At 42.3% G+C, this 21,176-nt stretch overlaps 1 protein-coding gene across 1 annotated transcript in view; it reads right to left on the bottom strand.

Annotated features, from left to right (window-relative positions):
- huwe1 (HECT, UBA and WWE domain containing E3 ubiquitin protein ligase 1) overlaps window positions 1–21,176 on the bottom strand; it is a 43,169-nt gene that overhangs the window by 2,630 nt on the left and 19,363 nt on the right. The window contains exons 38-77 of the mRNA XM_073875360.1: window positions 21,085–21,166; window positions 20,782–20,958; window positions 19,827–19,980; window positions 19,273–19,670; window positions 18,982–19,177; window positions 18,725–18,903; window positions 18,458–18,601; window positions 18,031–18,097; window positions 17,691–17,914; window positions 17,346–17,557; window positions 17,082–17,264; window positions 16,795–16,967; window positions 16,572–16,711; window positions 16,404–16,479; window positions 16,219–16,317; window positions 15,742–15,869; window positions 15,490–15,636; window positions 15,075–15,316; window positions 14,318–14,496; window positions 14,156–14,245; window positions 13,903–14,063; window positions 13,708–13,753; window positions 12,635–12,991; window positions 12,174–12,384; window positions 11,900–12,024; window positions 11,595–11,818; window positions 11,067–11,461; window positions 10,321–10,975; window positions 9,539–10,214; window positions 8,313–8,404; window positions 8,056–8,212; window positions 7,839–7,971; window positions 6,105–6,310; window positions 5,697–5,959; window positions 3,835–3,937; window positions 3,364–3,513; window positions 3,038–3,283; window positions 2,840–2,957; window positions 2,198–2,338; window positions 769–1,056 (exon numbers count right to left, since the gene is read on the bottom strand). Of these exons, the coding sequence (XP_073731461.1) occupies window positions 769–1,056; window positions 2,198–2,338; window positions 2,840–2,957; window positions 3,038–3,283; window positions 3,364–3,513; window positions 3,835–3,937; window positions 5,697–5,959; window positions 6,105–6,310; window positions 7,839–7,971; window positions 8,056–8,212; window positions 8,313–8,404; window positions 9,539–10,214; window positions 10,321–10,975; window positions 11,067–11,461; window positions 11,595–11,818; window positions 11,900–12,024; window positions 12,174–12,384; window positions 12,635–12,991; window positions 13,708–13,753; window positions 13,903–14,063; window positions 14,156–14,245; window positions 14,318–14,496; window positions 15,075–15,316; window positions 15,490–15,636; window positions 15,742–15,869; window positions 16,219–16,317; window positions 16,404–16,479; window positions 16,572–16,711; window positions 16,795–16,967; window positions 17,082–17,264; window positions 17,346–17,557; window positions 17,691–17,914; window positions 18,031–18,097; window positions 18,458–18,601; window positions 18,725–18,903; window positions 18,982–19,177; window positions 19,273–19,670; window positions 19,827–19,980; window positions 20,782–20,958; window positions 21,085–21,166 (8,037 nt within the window). The remainder of the gene's footprint in view (window positions 1–768; window positions 1,057–2,197; window positions 2,339–2,839; window positions 2,958–3,037; window positions 3,284–3,363; window positions 3,514–3,834; window positions 3,938–5,696; window positions 5,960–6,104; window positions 6,311–7,838; window positions 7,972–8,055; window positions 8,213–8,312; window positions 8,405–9,538; window positions 10,215–10,320; window positions 10,976–11,066; window positions 11,462–11,594; window positions 11,819–11,899; window positions 12,025–12,173; window positions 12,385–12,634; window positions 12,992–13,707; window positions 13,754–13,902; window positions 14,064–14,155; window positions 14,246–14,317; window positions 14,497–15,074; window positions 15,317–15,489; window positions 15,637–15,741; window positions 15,870–16,218; window positions 16,318–16,403; window positions 16,480–16,571; window positions 16,712–16,794; window positions 16,968–17,081; window positions 17,265–17,345; window positions 17,558–17,690; window positions 17,915–18,030; window positions 18,098–18,457; window positions 18,602–18,724; window positions 18,904–18,981; window positions 19,178–19,272; window positions 19,671–19,826; window positions 19,981–20,781; window positions 20,959–21,084; window positions 21,167–21,176) is intronic.

The raw sequence follows: 21,176 nt of genomic DNA, 5'->3' as shown, positions 1-21,176 counted from the left end.
AAGTATGAGACTACCATATGAGACTATAAGTCACACTTTTTTAGTTTGGCTATGAAATATTTGTTCTTTGGCTTGGATTTTGAGAAATAATTGTGAAATAATGTAGTTCTATGCGACTTATATATGCTTTTTCATCATCATGACGCATTTTTGATTGATGTGACTTATACTCTGGAAAATACGGTATTAACGGTACTTGAAAATGCTTAAATTTTACATTTTCAAATGCATATTGCAAAACGTAAGAAAGAAAATCTTTGAGAAAAAAAAACATCTGCTACATGCCTGAATGCAAATGTAAAATTCGACTTTATGCACAAAGCAATTTTCATGGTTCGGCTTAGTTGACTACAAAAATAGTATTTTTGAAAGTGGTGAAGAATATTTAATGCTTTTTTGGGGCTTTCACGGTCAGAGCTGAAGTCTAGTCCAAGACTAAAATGCATGTTTGAGCTGTATTAACTAAATGCAGCTTGTACTCACATATCCTAAAATATATCAGTGCCATAGTTTTGTGTCAAGTTGCACAGCAGTTATGTTTTTGTAAGGTATGTCTGTAAAAACTACTTAAATTTCCTACTAATGCCTAGTCCTGGATTAAGCTATACCTTGTCTTGGAATAGTTTTTTGTATTTTATATAAGATTTTAAATTTTGTGTGGACTCCTGTATAATCTAGTGACCTTGCATAAACCCCAATGTACATTATAGTAACATCAGCGGTCATCTATACATGCTCGGGTGTTGAAAATGTAAAATTGCATTGTACCTGACACTCTTGCCCAGAATGTGCTTGTAGAAGCTGCGTGTGAAGTAACACTCTAATAGCCTGTTGTCATAGACGGCCTTGGCCACTACACGCCCCACAAACTTAAAGTAGCTGAGGTGGTTGGGGTTGCAGTGAGACGAAGGGTTGATGGTGTAGGTGACCCGGTCACCGGGCGAGGTGCGGAAAAGGGCGTACATGGGGTTGAACATCTCTCTGGAGATGATCATGTACCACTCCCTCAACAGACCGCCTGCATCTTGACCCTCTTCCCCTTCAAATACTATATACCTGTAGAGAACAAAAAAATGAGTCATTTGTCGGTTGAGTCCTATATGCACATGTGAAGTTAACAGCAAACTCTCTGGGATTCACACTTTTATGGTTATGTTGACAACGTGCATATACATGCATTAATGTACAAGAACACTGTGGAAGGCTTGCTTGTAGCCATCTATAAAGGCATGTGTGGGTGATTCTCACGAAACCATTGAAACACCACGGCACTAATGATTTTAGCTTTAAAATGTGTAATATAGTAACATTAAAAAGCATCAGAATTAACACAATACTGTGTTCTACCTTGCACAATGTGTGATTTCAACATAAGAATTTTTAATTGGAAATTTTATCTCATTTTCTGCTGAAATTCTCATTACCGCAATGTGTCCGGCTGTGTTTGAACGCGCGTAATGTTGTAATTTAATCAAATTAACACAAAAATATTAGGGAAAAAATAAATGGATGTTTTGCTAGACTACTTTAGATGACAGAAAAATATTTACTGAATATTCATGTATAATAATAATAATGAAGAAAAATTAGGAAAATGATGTGTCCATGCCTGATGTTCTCATCCTCCGCAACACTTTTTAAGAACAGTTTAAGCACACATACAGAATTTTAATAAAGTTTGATTTTGAGTGACCAAGCACATGGACCAGTTACTTCAAGATGGCTACCAGGTAAGATAATTTTTTTTACAGTTATTTTGAAATATTGTCTTGTCAGAATGCTTACACGACATTTTGATTATCATTACCGCAACAGATGCTTATTAAATGTTAATTTAATTAATAGAAGCATAATACTTTGATTTTAAATGCATGTGCAGAATCTCCAAATTATGTTCTTTCAGGTTTGTCATGTTATTTTGAAAATATGTCAGTGTTGATGTTTTCTGACTGTTGCGGTAATGAGATTTTTTAGGACTATTTTTTTGAATTATGTTACAAAAAGTGTTAAATGATAAGTAAAAGTTTTTAAATTAATGTTCCCATTTACTCCAGACTTTGTTTTTCAATGTCTGGTGGGGAAAAAGTAAATTTAAGCAATTTTTACATTTTCATGCTTGACATTTTTAAAACCAAGTTTTCGTGAGAATCACCCGTGTATGCTTGTGTGAGAGAGTGAGAAGGCGTAAGAGATTTACAGTCTATTCTTCATGTCCTCTGGGCTCTTGCGGTGCAGCTCTCTGTAAGAATCTTCAAAGACGTGGTCTCTTCTTACATGAACGGCCATATCCTCTTTCCTCAGTCCCTCATCCAAACGCTCCAGTTCCTGACGGAAATACCTGAGAGACACACTTATTAGATAAATACAGCCTCAATGCAGAAGAATAACTAGAGAAGAAAAATGTCCATAGCTGTGGGCTAAAAACTAAGAGTAGAGAAATAAACATTAAATTACGTTATGTATGAAAAAAAATTTTTTGTTCATTCTGAATAATAGGGTTTAATTTGGTATTTTTGTACTGTAATACATATTTGTCATTTAAATTTATTAATTTTATAAATATAAATAACCATGATATCACTACAACGGCTATCACAGCGATTCATTACATCATTTTTCTTTCATTACAGAAACAAGATATTTTTTTAGAAATGTATTCTAAGATGGTGCAAAAAGGCTTTATTTTCTTTATACAATCGTTTCTTTAGATTTTATATGAAATGAGCTTGACCTTCGACATGGGTCTCATTTTTTGGGAGAGCAGTGCAAAAAAACATTACAAAGCGAGAAAGATAGAGGAAATAGGAAACTGAAACGCTAACAAAGCTAAGGATCTTACTTTCGTTTCACATCGAAATCTAAGATGCGAATATAGTCGACCAACACAGCGAATGGTCCATCTGCCAGATGTGTGGTGGACTGACGCAGGATCTGATTTAGCACTGTACGGTGAGTCTCTGTTAAAGAGAGAGTTCATACTTCAGTATTCAACCAGCGCTCTACTACATCTCATAAACAGCGTGTCTGACAGACTCACCGGCAAAACGCAAAAACTTTTGTGTGTCTGGAGGCAGGTTGGAGGAAATGTGCATTGAGGAGGGCTCTCTGGAAAAGAAAGGGTCCAGGGATGAGGGGGTGGCGGGGGTGAGAGGGGCCGGGGACAGCGGGGGAGGCTCGTCCTTGATGTGTGACAACTGGCTCTCCCGCGTGTCTCGAACCGGAGGTTTGCTTTCACGCTCTGTTGCATGAACCAGGAAAAAGGCCTCCACTGCTGGCTGCAGCACTATGGGAAAAAACAGAGATTTGTTATAGTTAAATACATTTAAATGTCAGTCGAGCTGTTTATATGTTGTGGTTTCGTACCTAAGACCGCATGCTGGTCGTGAGACTCCTCGAGCTCTTTCAGACATTCCCCTAGCATGTCCCACAGTTCATCCAATAAGAGCTGCTCGCTCAACAGTGGCAGTTCAGGCAAACGCTCCTCCTGTTCCTGTTGACTGCTGCTCTCTTCACCTACAAACACATAGACCTTCTTTAAAACATTTGTTTCATAATGTAACAAACTTTTATCTTCATTATTGAGGCTGTAAAGACCCATCAAACATAACAATTATAGTAAAATAAAAGGTTGAAATCAAAAATTGATGCTCCAGATTATAAGACTTAAGTCTGTTTTTTACTAAAAAGGTCACATTTTATAATTATATATGTAATATTTCAAAAGAATCTAAAAATGAAGTGCAACTTCTTTGGTATCGAAAAAAAAGCTATTTAATCCGATAATAAAATGTACTCATGTCAGTCACTGAAACGCACTCAATTTCAAGGCCTCACCTATCGCTGCCTGGTCCTGTTCTAACGGTGAGGGCTGGTCAACATCCATAGGCGAATCGTCCCTTTGGGCGGCTGGGGTCTCAGCAACAGACTGCACCTCCGACTGGACCAGGGGAACCAAGGAACAAGGTGAGATTCAAGACAGAGCATTTAAACAGAGAAGAAGAGACAACAGTGTGTAATGCGAGAAAAAAAGGTGTAAAAGACTGGAGGCAAGCCGCATGCATCATAACATTCAGATTTGCAGAAAGAAATGGGGGCTGGAAAGAGGCTTATACACAGAAGCTTAGAGAGCAAGCCAAAAAAATCATATGACCCACAACCAGACATGCAAGAGAGGAGAGTATCAGAAAGCTGGATGCAACATAAAAAAGTCTCAATCAATGCACCATTACTGGTATAAAAGCAGGCTTTCTACATTAAATGCAGCACAATGCAGTGAGGGGCAGAGCAGTGGAGAGGAGGAACAAAGAGATTTGGGCCTGAGAAAGAGTCACGGGTAGGTTTTATGACAGAAAAGACTTTGTCATTGGAGCACAAATGTGGGCCAATTGTTGGACGTTTTTCAAAATGGTGACCAGGTGTTTGATAATGAGCATTGAGGCAGAAATATTAGAGGTTGAATAGTTTTGAACCGCAAGTAAATACAATACTTCCTTGTATCGTGATAAGGGCTGTCACAATGATTAAATAATGGTCTCATCGCGATTGTTTGACCTCATTGCGATGATTTCCGATCACCGCAATGATTGCATTTCTCTCTGAAAACACAAGGGGGAGCTGCAGTGCCTGTATAAACAAGACCGTATCTAATGGCGCTACTTGACTGACAGTGTAACGCGACACATTGCAACGCCATTTAATACAATGGAAAAAAGCATTTAAAGAAATGCTGCAAAACTTCGATAAGCAGTATAAATTGCAGAGTAAAACGTTCATTTAAAATTAAGCAAAATTTAGGGATTTGTTTTTCAGTTTTTGAAAAGATATATTCATTAAATAATTGCTTTTAAATATGTGTTATGTGTATTAATATTTACTACCAGGTAAACCTTGTAAAATATTTAATTTAAATAATCACAACAATGGGTAAAAATTATTTCATGAACAAACAAAAAAATCTGAGAACTAATCGTCATAACCGTCACAATTTATTGGTCAATTAACCGTCAGCCAAATTCCATAATCGTTACAGCCCTAATCGTGATATTTAATGTGTGACTAGATCTGGGAGATATATTCAAAATGAACACTTGGTGTTATGGAATTAAAAGAACAGTTCAGCTCAAAATTAAAATTGTCATCATTTTCTCACCCTCAAGTGGCTCCAAACCTGTATAAATTTCATTTTCTGTGAAAAATATTTAAGCAATGTTTGTAACCAAACTGTTTTTGAGCTTCTTTGACTTCCATAGTAGGAAAGAAAATTAATATAGAAGTCAATGGTGATCCTGTTTCATGCTTGATTACAAATATCTTCCTTTGTGTTCATACAGATTTGTTACAAATTGAGGGCGAGTAAATGACATCATTTTCATTTTTGGGTGAACTATCCCTTTAAGCAACACAGTGAATACTGTGGGGGTTTTAATGGCATTAATTTGGCCAATTTCAGACTTTTTTAGTGCACCTTGCTCCCCCTAATGTGTTTTGCTAGTAACATGAAATAACAAAAAGATACTGAATGACTTCAAAAAGCTGAAAACGTTAATATAAATTATATATTGCATATGTCTTATGCAACAAACATCCCCTAAATAATCTGACTTTGAGGGCATTATGAACAACACTAGTATGTGAATGTGTATGTGGGTGAGTAAGTCAGTAGCAGTCTGCCTGCTGTCAGTGCGGCCCATGCTAACCGTGGCTGCGCTGGCCGTGCCAGCGGGGGGGTTGTTGGTTGCAGAGATACTGGGGGTGGACGATCCAGCCACAGCCACAGCAGCGGATGCAACGGCAGATACAGCAGCAGCGGAAGAGGATGCAGATGAAGAGGGCGGGGGTGCCTGCTGTAGACGGCGTGCCCTCTGCCCCTCTCTCACCATCTGAATGATGGCGTCCGCTTCAGCCTCTAGCTGACGGACTGCAGCCTGGATACTGCTAGCCGAGCCAAGACTGGTCGAACCTGTGCAGAGAAAGCAGACATATTAAATCCAGAGACAGACCTATAAACATGAAATATGGGCTTAACGATAGCAGCGACTAAAAGCTTCAATGTGAAGTGTTCTTAAAAGGATTAGAGGGTGCGTGCGTTAAAGAGTATGACTTACTCAGTCTTCCTCCCGTCTGTTTGGCTTTCTTGTTAGCGCGCCGCGTGTCTTCCCTAAGCTGGATGATGACCTGCAGCACACGCAGGAAGAACTTCTGCGTGGAGGTCTTGGACGTGAGCGAACTCATGCAGGGAAGCTGGAGCTCACGGCCGCCTAGTGTCCGCTTTTGAGCGGCCACAATCACTACGCTCTCTGACCCATCAAACCTGTGAGACCAACAAGATCCAGAAAAAGGACTATTATTGTAATTATAGTGAACCTGAAACTGTACGTATTAAAGGGGACATTACATAAAACTTTTTAAAAATGTCAAATAAATATGTGGTGTCCCCAGAGTACGTATGTGAAATTCTACATCAAAATTCCATAGATAATTTATATTTATTATGACATTAAAATTGCCACTTTTGGTGTGGGCAAAAATGTGCCGTTTAGGGTGTGTCCTTTAAAATGCAAATGAGCTGATCTCCCGGCACTAAATGACAGTGCCATAGATGAATAGTGCAGATTAAGGGGCGGTATTATCCCCTTCTGACATCATAAGGGGAGCCAGATTTAAATGACCCATTTTTTCCCATGCTAGCAGAAAAGATTTATCAAAACTAAGTTACTGGGTTGTTTATTTACACATTTTCTAGATTTATAGAAGCACTGGGGACCCAATTATAGCACTTAAACATGAAAAAAGTCAGATTTTCATGATATGAAGAGTTTCGTTGCAAAACGAGATAACTTGTCAAACATGTTTATTGTAATGTTATCATGTTATTATTTTGTTTTATGGTGCTACTTAGCTGTATTTATTGAGTTATGAAGGTTTAAATCAAAACAAACCAACTGCAGTTGAATTGATATTAACTGGAATGCACAACCAAAAAACGAGATTTCTGAAAAATTAAAAAATTATCTCGTTTTGCAACAAAACTCTTCATATGTCTCCTTTAACTCTTTCCCCACCATGTTTCTTTTTTTATAGTTGCCAGCCAATATGATTTTTATCACCTTTCAAATATTGGTAAGTTTCTTTAAAAATACCAAATTTTATACAAAAAGCAGAGATGAGTCCTTTACAAAAATGCAATTATGTTAGATTCAGAATGATGATCAAAACATAAGCAGGGCTCCAAACTGCCACCAAAATTTGAGAGTGTGCCACTGAATTTTACATCCAGTCGCACATGTGTGACCAGTTAAATTGACCTTTTTTTGTGATGTGACACTGAATTTGAAAAAGCACATTGTACTTTCTGCATTTATCATTAAAGTATTTATTAGTAATACAGTGGAAATTTAGTAGAAATGTGAATATTTGGTTGGCATGTTGATTTACAGTGCGTGCCCCTACATTTTCTGGTTGCGCCCCTAAAATTTTCAGTTCACTGTGCTCCTAGTGAAAAAAGTTAGTCTGGAGCCCTGATAAAGACGTTTCACCAGTAACAACATAAACAAGCGACTTTCATGGTCAACACGTTACTTTCGTTAAACTCCGCTAAGAATAATATAAGAATAATAATATAGTGCATAATAGCAGAAATATGGATTGCCGTAAAAACTCGTCTTTGGCAGGGAAGCGTTTTCTCTTAATTAATGAGATAACTTAAGGAAACTGAGATAAATATAATTCAAATAGATTATATTGTTTGTATTGCTGTATTATGTCATATCTGGGTACAAAAAGGACCCGAAAAAGCTCCAACACAATGCTCTCTAAATACTTTAACTGTATATTCTCACCTGCTGGTCATCTTCCCCTTGGGCCGTGTGGTGATGCCTGGGTCCTCATGAGAAGCTTCAGGAGACTGAGCATCAGCACGTGCTCTTCTCTGCTGCTCCAGGTTGTACTCCCTCAACTCCGCCAGTAAAGTGCCTACCAAAGAGAAACAGAGCAGGGAACATAAGCTAAAACTAGAAAATCTCTAACAACCTCTAACAAATTATACAAAAAACTGACCGATTTGTTTGCAGAGTGTGTATCCGAGGTGTCGCGCCCCACTAAGCAGCAGTCTAAGGACTGTGTCTCGGGTAAGTCCGTCTCCTCTGGACAGCTGCAGCAGGATGTTGGCCGCGTCCTCTAGACCTTCCTCTGAGCACGAATGGGATGTCAACACCTGAACGCAAATGATGGTGTGTTACTGATCAGACTGCTGGGTTGGGTCAAAGGAGCCCAGGATTAACAAAAGGTGACATATGTGCATGCAAATTAAATACCTCTACAGAGAGCTGCAGCTGTTTCTCTGTTAGTCCGGCAGAAGCGAGTTTGGTGTCATTGTCTGTGATGTTAACTGCTGGCTTCTGTTTTCCTGCTTTAAAAGTAAGAAACAAATTTAACTCCCATATTACGACAAGTTGAATACTAAGTTTGATTGGTTGCAATGAAATGGTTGCACACCTTAGTTAACTTAAAATTCAATGACCTTTCAAGGACTTTTCAGGTCCAATACCCTCAAATTCAAGGACTAAATGTACATTGTTACCGTTCCCTTTCGAGGGAACTCGAGCTGCGTCACTGCGATGACACTTTGGGGACGCTTCCAGGGGTAAGAGCGTCTGAATGTGTATATCAAATTTAACCAATGGTGAGGCTTAACCACAAAGACAGGGTGATGTGGGAGCCAGGAAGTATATCGCTATCTGAAATATTGCCAAAGACGGTGTCACAGGGACGCAGGAAGTATGGCAAGGGAGACGCAGTGTCTCGTTCCCTTCTCTGGTTACGTATGTAACTGTTGTTCCCTGAGACATTTTCATGTGTCAAACACAACTATGTAAAAAAGCATTTTGGTATGAATCAACATTTGCATACAGAAGATATAAACATTTTTAGCCTTTTAAGCACACGTGCTAAACTGTTCGCTTTAGACGCTATGATATTATCCTACACTACTACACAGGGAATAATATGGATTTTTTGGCATAAAATAGATTCAAGCACTTTCAATGACCTGTATCTATGTATGTATATTTTCAAAAACTTCTCAGGGCCTTGAATTATTTCCCCCAGATTCACAAACTTTCAAGGATTTCAAGGACCCATGGGAACCCTGTATAACAGTCTGTAATCTCTAACATAATTTCAACAGCACGTTCGTTTTAGAGATGCACCGCCTTTACATGATTCAATGTCTCCATGTTCTTGCAAAAAATTACAGTGGTTATATCATTTCTATTGTAAAGAGGACAACTATTAAGTGGATTTAAACATTTGGCTAACAGTAAGCTTATTTTTAAAATGTAAAATGAAAGTAGAATAACAATTGCAAGATGCCAGCAGGCATTTGATAAAATACATATTGTTGTACTAATGACTATACTTCCTAAAAAATGCATCTGATAATATATCAAAGGGCATAATATATTGCTGTAATTAAAAACAATAGCTTTAAAATCAAGCTTAATCCACTTTCCTGCTATGATTCTGTAGAAAAAAGCCTCACCAGCACTACTGCTAGATGTGGTGGTGCTTCCTGCAACAGCAGCTGCTGTAGTGACCGTAGGTTGAGAGGCCACTGGGACTATCGAGCTCTGCGTGGAGCCTGTAGCGGGTGTCGTTGAGATGGCTCCAGACCCTGCTGCGGCTTGTGTGGCAGGGGTAGTTGGGGCCTGAGGCACTGGGTGGCTGGCTGGAACCTCCGTGGCCTTGTTGTCAGGCAGAGCGATGGAGATGAGAGAAAGCAAGCGGAGAAGTTTCTCCGTAAGGAGCGAGCTACGACGGATCACAGGATGGGACAGCATGTTCATCAGCTGGCCCAAGGGAGATGCCTCAAGGCTGAACAATGCCCCCTCTGTCTCCCCAGCACCCCCTAAAGGTACAGTCTTCATGGAGGCTTTGCCCTTACGGCTCACATTCATGTTGTCCAGCTTGACCAGGAGATCCCAGAAGTCAGTGGAGATGCCCAGGGACTGTGGTGTACCCGGACATGAGCTAAGGGAATTGTGGGAAGAAGAGGAATTGCTTAGGGTGGCTGAGGAATTGCTCTGGCTGAGACCACCTGACCGCCAGCTTCCGCTCGAAGTTGGTGTCGAGGTGCCGCAAAGACGAGAGTCCAAGTCAGATGATGAGGAGGACAGTGAATCCTTACAGCGCTGCTGAGTGAAGTGACTTGGGAACACCTATAAGAAATAAGAGATGCCTTAAAAAATGCTCTGGCAATGACTTTGCTAAATATACCAGCTACTTTAATACATTATACTGAAGCGAGATTGGCTAATGTTGTACCTTGGCTAGTTGAATAAGTGTATCCAGTACATGTCGACAGACGACTGGAGCTGCCTGTGGGTGGATGTGAACTGTTGATCCTCCTCCTGCCCCAGAACAAGTCACTCCTGTTCCTGAAACTCCACTTCCAAGACCTCCCGAGCCCACAGCACCTCCTCCTGTTGAATGTCTCTCTGCATGCTTTCTGCCTGACGCTCGCTGGATCTGAAAGATGTTGGTCCTGCATCCCAAAGCTGCGTCCATTGATACAGACAGCCAGGAGAGCTGACTGGAACTACGTGACTCCACTCTGTTTAACAGTTCCAGAGATGAAGATGAAGATGCTACAGCTGCCTGCGGGGATGAAGAGGAGCCTTTGCCTCCACTTGAAGAGCCCTGTCCTAGCGAGCGCTTGCCACGGGACTCTTCCAGGCGTGCTGTCTCCAGGCAGAGCTCACTTTCGCTGCTGCGTTGCAGGATGGATAGGAGACTGCGGATAACCCAGCCACGAGTCTGGGAGTGGTAGCACAAGTTACGCAACACTCTGTGGAGACGGCTGGTGTTTAGCTTGGGCTCATCCACAAACAGCAGCACTAGTAAGCAGGACAAGGCCTCGTGATCCAACAAGAGACGCCCCCGGAGGCGCAGAAGTGAATCGACGTTAGAACTAGAGGGGCTAGATTTACAAACAAAAGGTTGATTAGAACTACGTGTGTGATGGAAAATACAAAATTTCAAATTGTGCTATTTTGGTTCAGTTAACTTACCGACTGTGGTTAGCGCTCCCTCCCATTTGAAACGTCCCTCCTCTTTGCACAGCCAGTCGGGTGTACTGTACACCACGGTTGCCACCCAGTCGGCTAGTGAAGGCGGGTGATCTTAGAATGGCGGACAGGGCTGAAGAGGAACTGTGACCGAACAACCTTTCATGCATCAGTTGTCTCTGCCTGGCTTCCTGTTCCCTGCGCAGCGCTGCAGCCTCTGCTGCGATGTCTGGAGGCATAACCGCTAGCACGCTGTCCTCCATGTCCTCCAGCACAGAGCGTCGCAGCTCAGAGGGAAGGGTCTGGATGAACGTGACTGGATCCAGAGGTTGATCACCTTGTGAGGGCTGCTGGGATAACTCACGACGCTGCTGCTCTGCTCGCTGCTGGGCCAAAACCTGTTGATGCAAAGAAATAATAATAATTTCATTTATTGAGTCTTAAAGTTTACATAACGTTACACAACACATAACTGCTAGCCAATTATCATCAAGAACCTCTAAACAATAACAAGCAGCAGCGCACTCATACCTCCTCCTGAATGGCAGGTGGCAAAGCAGCCAGGAATTCTGGGCTGACCTCTGTCAACCCTGCCCCTGCAGTCAGCACAGAGGCAGATGAGGTTGGGAGTGTGGAGGCCACAGGAGGACGAGATGGGGGTCTGATTCCAAGCTGGTTCTGCAGTACCTCCCGACGGATGTCCTCAGGCAGTGCAGCCAAGAAGGAAGGGTCCACACCTTCTGGAAGACTGATGCCTACAAGGTAGCGCACAAAAATTGTGTCATAAAGGTCTTGTCAAAGAAGTGTCTCTACATACTTTGATTTAAGACACTCACCTGCCAGAGGGTCAACCTCATCATTGCTGGTGGATGGGAGGGGCTCCTCTTGGATGGCCTGGGATTGGCTATCTGCACTGTCACTCCGAGGCATGGTCTCACCAGGAGAAGAAACAGAAGTTGACCTGAAAATAAATCACAAAATGCAAGACTGAGACTTAGTTTCCCTAAACAATACAATTCATCCAAATTTAAAAAGTGTACAGATGTGTATACCATGTCTACTAACTAACCCATGCGTTTTTCTTTTAATTACTGTAATTGAACTGCTCACCCTGTGTCTGCATCCGTTTGCCTATCTGTGAGCCCACTGTCACCACTTCCTGACAATTCCTGAGACATGTGATTGGGTGGAGCCGAGCTGTTGGCCGGCTCTTCCTGGGTTCCTGAGGCGGGACTACTTGTATCCATGGGTGAACCCTCAAGCTGAGACACGCCCACTGGCACAGGCTCCGAGCTCTCAGCTATATCTGGACTGAGAGAAGCTAAGACAGAGACAACAGGGAAGCTTCTGTCAATATCAACTCAACCTGGCAGACACTTCAAATGCACGACAAAAAGGAAACAAAATACATGCAATAGTTGCATGTAGAATGCAGTGGGATTATACAACTATTTAGATACTACAAAAACATTCGTAGAAACCGAGAATCCACCTGAATGTGAACGGCACTCCATTTAACCACAGTGTTTGAATTCAGATTTTACAAAATTCAAAGTTAATCAATCATCTACCTTCCCTGACTGCATCCAATGCTCCTCCTCCTGCTCTCTCACCAATAGTGGGTGCAGGTGACATCTCCATCTGAGATGCTTCTGCCTCACAATTCGGCCTATCGGGTATAGAGGGCTGGGAAAGTCCCGTCCCTAACAAGGCCCCGTGAGAATCAGGAAGGGAGTCAGCCAGCAGCAGCTCTGTGATTGGCTGGTGCACCTGCTGACTGATGGCTGTCTCCAGTGACACAAGAGCTTGCTCGTGAGGTGCAGGGGTGGTTGGGGTGACTTCTCCTGAGGGGGGTGCTGTAAGGAAACCCTCCGAGGTGCGAGGAGGGTCCAGACAGGAAGACACCACACTTTGGGCTTGTTCTCCTTCTGATCAGATAAAAATAGAATGAAGTAGAGAAATGAGTGTCATTGATATTATTACATATGATTTTCAAAACTGCAGTCGTATGATAAAAGTTATGTATGTGTGATTAAGGTCTGCAGTGAGGAAGGCAGTAAATTGTATAGTTATCTCCTTCGAGGGTCACACTACACTGATCCCCAACAACAACACAACTTACTACCTCACCACATCACAGCCACTGCTTGCTCAATCAAATCAGATAATAAATACATTCATACATATATTAACCATGGGCAAAACAATAACCTAGCTGGACATGTTCATAGTAATGTTCAATTCACTTTTTGCTAATACATTTCATAACCATGCAGTTCATAAGCAACAACTGATTGCATAAGCAATTGATTTTTGCCGAGCAGCACTTGACATAGTGATGAAGGAAGGCGAGATCATCCAGATGTCGAGCAGTTACCGTGGGAAAGACAGTAGACTGTATAGTTATCTCCCAGATCTGGTGTGATCCTAAAACTATACAAACTACTACCTCACCCCACAGCCCGCAGAAGAGCTCCTCTCAAACCCAGATTTCTCCACAAATACACGACGAGTAATAAAATCTCATTTTAGCAAACTGACATTTGACCTGCATAATCTGTGATCAATACAAAAAAAGCAGTAAACACATCTCAATATTACTACTGAGTTTATTAATAAAAGCACAAAAGATGCGAGGCTATACCTGCTGCGTTTTCACCAGCACCGTTGACTGCTCCAATCCCAGAGCCCTGTGGGAAATAACAGCAATTTATCCACACATGCTGTGAAATGCACATTAAATTAAGCCATGTGACCCGTGTCATGGTTCATATCTATAGCCCCGCCCTAATTTAATACTGACTGAATCCAATTTATGCTATAAATACACCTCTCCTACCTGCAGACTTTGTTCCCGCGTCTCCTCGCTCGCTGAAGAACTCTCATTCTGTTTGGCCGTCTCTTCTTCTTCTGCCAACTGTCTCCTCCTCTTCTCCCTGCGCTCTTCTAGCTCCTCGTCACGCAAAGTCTCCAAGTGCTGCAGGATGGGCACCTTCACCACTAAGTGACCAGAGGGCACAAGACATCAAGCTTTTATGAAATGCCTGGTAAACAACAGGTGTTGTCATATAGTCATTCTGAGATTGTCTCACCTGCCACACAGTCATGCATGCTCTCAGCATCCAGAACTTTACACTCATCCGTCCATCTGGTTAAAGCTGTCGGTATACTGGAAAGGGTGCCTGCAGAACATAAGGGTTTAGCAAGTGTGTCTGTAACCGTTAATTGAAGTAGCATGTCAGTGGGAGACTCACCAGCCTGTCCTCCAGTGCTGCTCTGCTCGTGAAAGAAGTCGTCCAGTAGCTCGTCGTCTGAACGGGCGATAATGTGCACGTCCTCGTTGCCCACAAGGAGACGGGCTCGTCCACGGGACTGCAGGGGCAGAGAGCTAGATAGCTGAAGGATATCAGCAGCAGCACTGGGGCCCAATAATCTGAAACGCACATAACAGAACTGTTTACAAAGTAGCAAGGTGTAAATTTTGCACAAAAAAAACACTGTATATTTTCGTAATATTAAAGTGACATTGACTTTTTTTTAATAAACTAATTTCCCTCCTAGAGTTAAACATTTGATTTTTACTGTTTTGGAATCCATTCAGCTGATCTCCGGGTCTGGCACAACCACTTTTACCATAGCTTAGCATAATCTATTGAATCTGATTAGACCATTAGCATCGCACTAAAAAATAACAAAGTTTTGATATTTTTCCTATTTAAAACTTGACTCTTCTGTAGTTACATCGTGCACCAAGACCGACAGAAATGTAAAAGTTGCGATTTTCTATGTCAATATGACTAGGAACTATACTCTCATTCTGGCGTAATAACCAAGAACTTTGCTGCTGTAACATGGCTGCAGGAGGCGCAATGATATTACGCAGCAGCCAAAAATAGTCCCCTTAGTAACTTTCAATGGCAGGGAACTATTTTCGGGCAGTGCGTAATATCACCTGTAGCCAACAACCAACAAATAGATTACTTTTAGCTGTTCCTGTACACTAAACCTCACCTCTGCAGGATGAGCGGAGGGTTGGGCTGGCGATTTCCAGGGTAATGCACGTGGATGGTGTGTCCCGTGTTTGCTGTGAGCTGGCGGAGAGAGCGTTGGCTGCGTCCCATGCCTTGAGCCAATCTGCTGCTGGTGCTCGACCCTCCTAGAGTCAGAGAGCCATGGTCAGCATGCCGCACCATCAGAGGATGAGAACTGGGGATATTTCCTGGTGAGGGAGGGATGTCAGCGGACGTCGAGAAAAGACAAAAAGAAGTGACAAATGAAACAAAAAATACATATCTCCGATTTTCAGGGTGTAATGACTACAAAAAGAATTAAAACTAGGGTATGCTTAATGTTTTCGGGTATACTTCTGTATGCTATACGTAGACAGTAGTGGCTAAAGATCAATTGATTTACCGGACGTCGAGAACATGTTATCGAATTCTATGATAAGGTCATCATCCCGGTCGAATCTCTCAAAACGGATGTGCGGAGCTGCATTGATATCAGGAAAATCTTCATCCAGCTCCATCTCTGAGCCTTCATCGTCGTCATCCTCATCTCCCTCTTCATCATCCTTTATATAAAGAAAAGAGTAGAAAACGAAGTAGGACACAATGAGCATTTATTATACACCCATGTATATAGGATAAGCGGAGATTACTTTTTTAATGATTATTACCTGATCTTCCTCCTCTTCTTCCTCCTCCTCTTCCTCCTCATCCTGACTGTCTTCATCCTCATTGCTGCCACTGGAGTCTTCTTCTTGTGTGTGCTCTTCATCCTCTGGCTCTAGGATGTTCATGGAGTCTAAACCAACAAAAGAAATGACTTTAGAACAAAAATTCACCATATGCAGTAAAACTAGCAAACAAATGGCTAGCTGACAGTTTTTCACACAAATTGGTTTAGCAGATCTTAAAATGAGCAGAAAAATCGCCTGTTGTGAATGCTGCATGTAGCATAAACAACAAAACTAACAACATATGGTGTCATGCAGCTGCTTAGATTTTACAACAGGAGGGCGATTAGACATTGAGCATTTTTGTTTTTGTTAATACCAGACATAAATTAAGACTAAAGTAGCTTTTATCCACATCAATTATGGTCACATCTTTGTCCAACAGAAGTGCCAACAGATTCGTGATTCATAACCTACCCTCTCTGTTCGCCTGCAGAGTGGAGGCTTGACTCATATTGGAAGGAGCTTCGTCCATCAGCACATCCTCTTGAGATTCATCTTCTCCAGAACGCCCCACTGATTTACAGGAAAACCATTTAGAAACGCATATCCAGCATTGTATTGCCTTGATTCTATCACTGACCACGAATTAAACCACTCACCAATGATAGTGCTATTGACAGTTCCTGCATCCCTCTCTAAAAGTTCATCGATTAAATCCACCAACTCATTCTCCACCTACAAGCATGTATGAATAACAAACTTTGGTTAGAGGGGGAGGATTTTTAACAGTTGAGAAAAATGACTTCACTTTCTGCTTTATATCTAACCTGCATGGCCTGAGTGCTCAGCACCTCAGGCTGTCCAGCGATGACCACTGTGTCTCCTTCGGCTTCTCCATCCATTAAGTCGCCATCTGTGGCTTGACCACGGTCACGATTTTCCACCGGCTCCACCTCACCCACCTCTCCTGTAGACAAAATCAGTCAATACACACAGAATTCTCAATATTTACAAGTTAATACGCTTGTCACGAGTTATTACGAATGTTACCTTGATCCTGGTTGTTGCTGTTACTGTCCCTGACTGTGCCAACAGTGTCATGTTCTGTCTTGTTCTTGCTGGTTCCCCCTTTGCCTCCAAACAGGCTGCTGGGTTGGTTTACGATTCGAGACAGAGTTTCCAAAGGCTTAAGAGCAGCATTTACTGTGTTGGCCATGTTAGGGCTGCAGAAAAACCAAGAGCAGAGATTAATTATTTTGTACACACATTTTTTGATACAAGCATACAGACAGATAAGCCATGTGGTCACAGGGAGAAGGGGTGAGGAGGTACTATACCTAGATAGATCCAGGCTGTGAGGCACACGGGCAAGATCATTGACAAGGCCTTTCTTGAGGAAGAGGCGGATTATGTTGTTCATGCCGTTGTGCTGGGTCTTAGCTGTGGCTGTGCTGTAGAAACTAGAAGTCGAAGGACATGACTCCATAATGGTGCTGATGATGCACATCACTGCTTGCAATCTGCAATAAAAAGGTCAAAGAACAATTCAGTTTCATTAATGATTTTGTACTCTAATATACACAGCAAAGAGCTTGACTCACCGGGCGTGTTTCTCTGTGCCCTCTGCCATGCCCAGTGCCCGACTCAGAGCAGCCTTAACCTCATTGACCAGGGCAGCCTGGGCATCGGTACCGGTGCCAGCTGCGGCAAGGCTGGCCAAAAACAGACGTGCAAGTGCGGGAGTGTCCTTGTCCTCAGAGTTCTGGGTGTGTGGGAGCAAGTGATCCAATACGAATGCAAGCACACTGCAATCCTGCGAACACGAAGTGTCAAAATGTTATGATATCTGATATAGTAAAACAATGGTTTTGGTGTATTAGCAACTACTTCACAAAAAAACTGTTTACGTAAGTGAGAAATGTAATACATTCTGCTATATGACCTACCTCTTTAATGAGCTCAGACTGGCCAGCCGTGTAGTTGTAAGAGGTGATGAGTGTCGCAATGCCAACATAGGAGCGTACCAGCTCTGCCAGCAGTCTCAAGATGGTAGAGGTGGGCATCAGCGGCTTGCTGGCCTTGGCTTTAGCAGCTCGACTCTCCTCTGAAGCGGCACTCTTATCTCCCTCCTGCTCCTTTTTCTCTTCCCTCATTTCCTCAGGTGTGGAGGCTACAGGGACAAAAAGAAAGCAATAAATACAAGGGGCAAAATTGAGAATAACTTTTCACACTCAAAAAATAAGGATCTGTAAGCAAAGAAAATGTGTTTGCGCCTGTGGTTCACACCTTCTCCTTGAGGAGTTCCAGACTGGGAGGATTCTGCAACAGCGCCATCTGCAGCAAACACCTGCGTCTATTGGAGTATAATTAATACTTGCAGTTAATGCGAGTCCCACAATTCTGAGCCCATTATAACTAGTATGCACTTTGAGACTATATCTGTAGCTTTCCTACAGCAGGGTGCAATCATTACACTACCATGACTATACATTTGTGTGGCAACATAATAGTATTTTTTCACTTATTTTATCATCTGCTGGTATACCTGATTGTAATAATATTGTAATAACTTCTCGATAAGCCACATAATTTGATGCATTGTTCACTTCCATAGCAGAAACAGTAAGGGTTTATTTACAGTACAATTTTATCTTAGTTAGACAAATGTTACACAATTAACAAAAAAACTAAATTTTTTTATATAGATTCTTACATTAATGTGAAAGGCCGACTGCGAGTCAAAGTCACTGCCCTGTCTGGTGAGTCTGTACTGCTGGTAGACATCATCACCAACATCCTGCAAGATCTGACACAGGTCTTGACCGCCCGGTACTGCTGCAGCCCGCTCCTCTCCTCTCTCTGCTACACACACACAAATGAAAAAAAACCCATTAAGACAAGAGAAAGCTGATAAAAGAATAGAGCTGGATAGATCTAAACCGATTCTCTCAGCTGTTTGTTTCCAAACCTAACTGCTGACGCATCTCTCTGCTTCCTCTGGTGCGTGATATGCTGCTAAGGCATTCAGCATATCATAGATGACCTCTTTAATGGTTTCTGGTATGGTTGGCAGGGGGGACAACTTTAAGGGCGTGGTCTTGACTAGCTGGACAGCATTTGGACCCTTAATTCTGAAGTTCTCAAACTCATCATCCGAGGCTGAGTAACAAAGAAAATGTTATGCATTAATTGTTATATGGACACGATAACATGGGTTTTGGCGATTTTAGGTCATACCAGTCCCAGCACCTCTTGGGGCTGGAAGAGCAATTCGGATGCAACTCTTTGCAGTTTCTGTAAAGCACTCTGGGTTGCGGCAAGCTGCTGGGCCAAGGACACGCAAGATGTAGTTGATCTCCCTCGACCCCAAACTACCCGAGACCACGCCTGAAGTAGTGCTTCCTGCTCCACTGGTGACAGCAGACCGAACCACCTGAGATATAAGAAGGAGGGATGATGTGACTCAAAAGATAAACAAACCTCAAAATGAAAAATGTATAAGTCTTTGGGTAAATAAAAACAAAGCACCTTCTCCATGGTGTGCCGTAGGGTGGCTGGGTCTTCTATGATGTGGCGGAAAAGCAGCGTAACCAGTGGTGTAAAGCCATTGAATCCGGAACTCTGTGTGAGGTTCAAAATCATGCGTGTGCTCTTGAGCTCAGCAAACATCATGGCATAGTGATGTGTGCGCGTGAGACGCAGACAAAGTCGCAAAGTGGCATGCAGAGTGTCCGGGTCTACGGGAACGCTGATCATGCTGACGCAGGCGCGGATCAGAACGGTAACCATGTCCTCAGTCAGCCCCTGCACCACAATACCGCTGGAGACAGAGGGTTCCTGAACAGGGGCAGGAGTTGCCGTGCTTGAATCTTTCTGCTCCAACTCCTCTTTAGGGGGAGCCATCTCCACAGCCGCAGATGTGGAATCTTCAAAATCAATGCAGAAAAACTAAATTAACTAATTTTTGTCAAAATTAATACATGCACGTTTTGACAAATGCTATGAACACTTAAAAGCCAAACTGTTGTAAACCACTATTATAACAGCCAGTTACGCCAAAAAAGGACACACTATGTCCTTACCGGTTTCTAACGGAGTCTCCTCAGTCTTTGTTCTCTGTTCTCCTTCCTCTCTCTCTGTATCAGTAGCACTTCCAGTTTTAGAAGGTTTTGGCATCCGCGGCACCCTCTGTACAGTTAACATTACTGGGCGCCTGTTTCCAGTCTCCTCATTCACCTGAAACAAACAGACATACGGAGATCTGTTACTCAAGATTCACAGTCACTGGCAATGTTCCCTCTTATGCTGCGTTTACACCTACCGTGGTAGAGGCGTGAAGCGCAAGTGATTTCAATGTTAAGTCAATGTAAAGACGCGCGTCTGGAGGTCCCCCCCCACTTGCTCCTCCCACAAGAAGCAGATTTTGCCTCTGACGCGCATCAAATGCTTGCTTTTTCCGCACATCTACTCCGCTCTACACCTGAAACGCGGTTGGTGTAAACGCACCATTATGCTGTGCATGCACAACATCATGTCTGATATTGCTCTGGTAGAGACAAAATTCAGCATAGAAGTCCTTGATTATTACACCAAAGTGTAAGTATAGTTCCCACCCATATCTGGCTAGAAAATCGCAACTTTTAATTTTCCATCGGTCTTAGTACACGATATAACTACAGAAGAGTCAAGTTTTAAATAGGAAATATTAAAACTCTTAAGTCATTTTTGAGTGCGATGCTAATGGTCTAATCAGATTCAATGGATTATGCTAAGCTATGCTAAAAGTGGTACCGCCAGACCCGTAGATCAGCTGAATGGATTCCGAAAAGGTAAAAATCAGTTGTTTAACTCTTGAGGAGCTGGAAAATAAGCCTATTTTTTTTTAAGTGGAGTGTCCCTTTAACAAGAAAGGGTTTACTCAGAAACAGGGTTTTGAAGCAAAACTTAAGAGGGAACATTTGTCATTGGCATTTCTTCATTCATAATATGCATTTGATCCAGGGTGTCCATTGCACCGCTCCATGTTGTAATTGTTACCTGCACCATCGTGTTAAACTGGACAGTGTATCTCCTACGTCCAGCCGTGAAACGGACACTGGTCTCTCCTGCCCTCCAGGCTGAGTCTATAGTGCTGTTATTACTGGCGCTATAGCTGCACCAGCGCCCCGAACGGTCATCAAACCAACGCCAGTTATTTCCATTGGGCTGCAGGTACTAGAATGACAAAATGTTCATGTAATACTTCTATCAGGAATCTTGTAGCATTCATGTTTAGTTGTCAAATTCACAGTATGATATGGTCACAATAAATTATTTTATTATTGTTCATGTGCCACCAACCTTGTTCATCTGGGCTCTTCGTTTGGAAGAAACGGCCATTTTCTCATAGAAGTCAATAAGCAGGAGCACAGGGGTGATCCATCTACAGGTAA

Source organism: Misgurnus anguillicaudatus, chromosome 13 (assembly GCF_027580225.2).
Source record: "Misgurnus anguillicaudatus chromosome 13, ASM2758022v2, whole genome shotgun sequence".
Taxonomy (NCBI): domain Eukaryota; kingdom Metazoa; phylum Chordata; class Actinopteri; order Cypriniformes; family Cobitidae; genus Misgurnus; species Misgurnus anguillicaudatus.
This window is presented reverse-complemented; position numbering and strand designations above follow the sequence as displayed.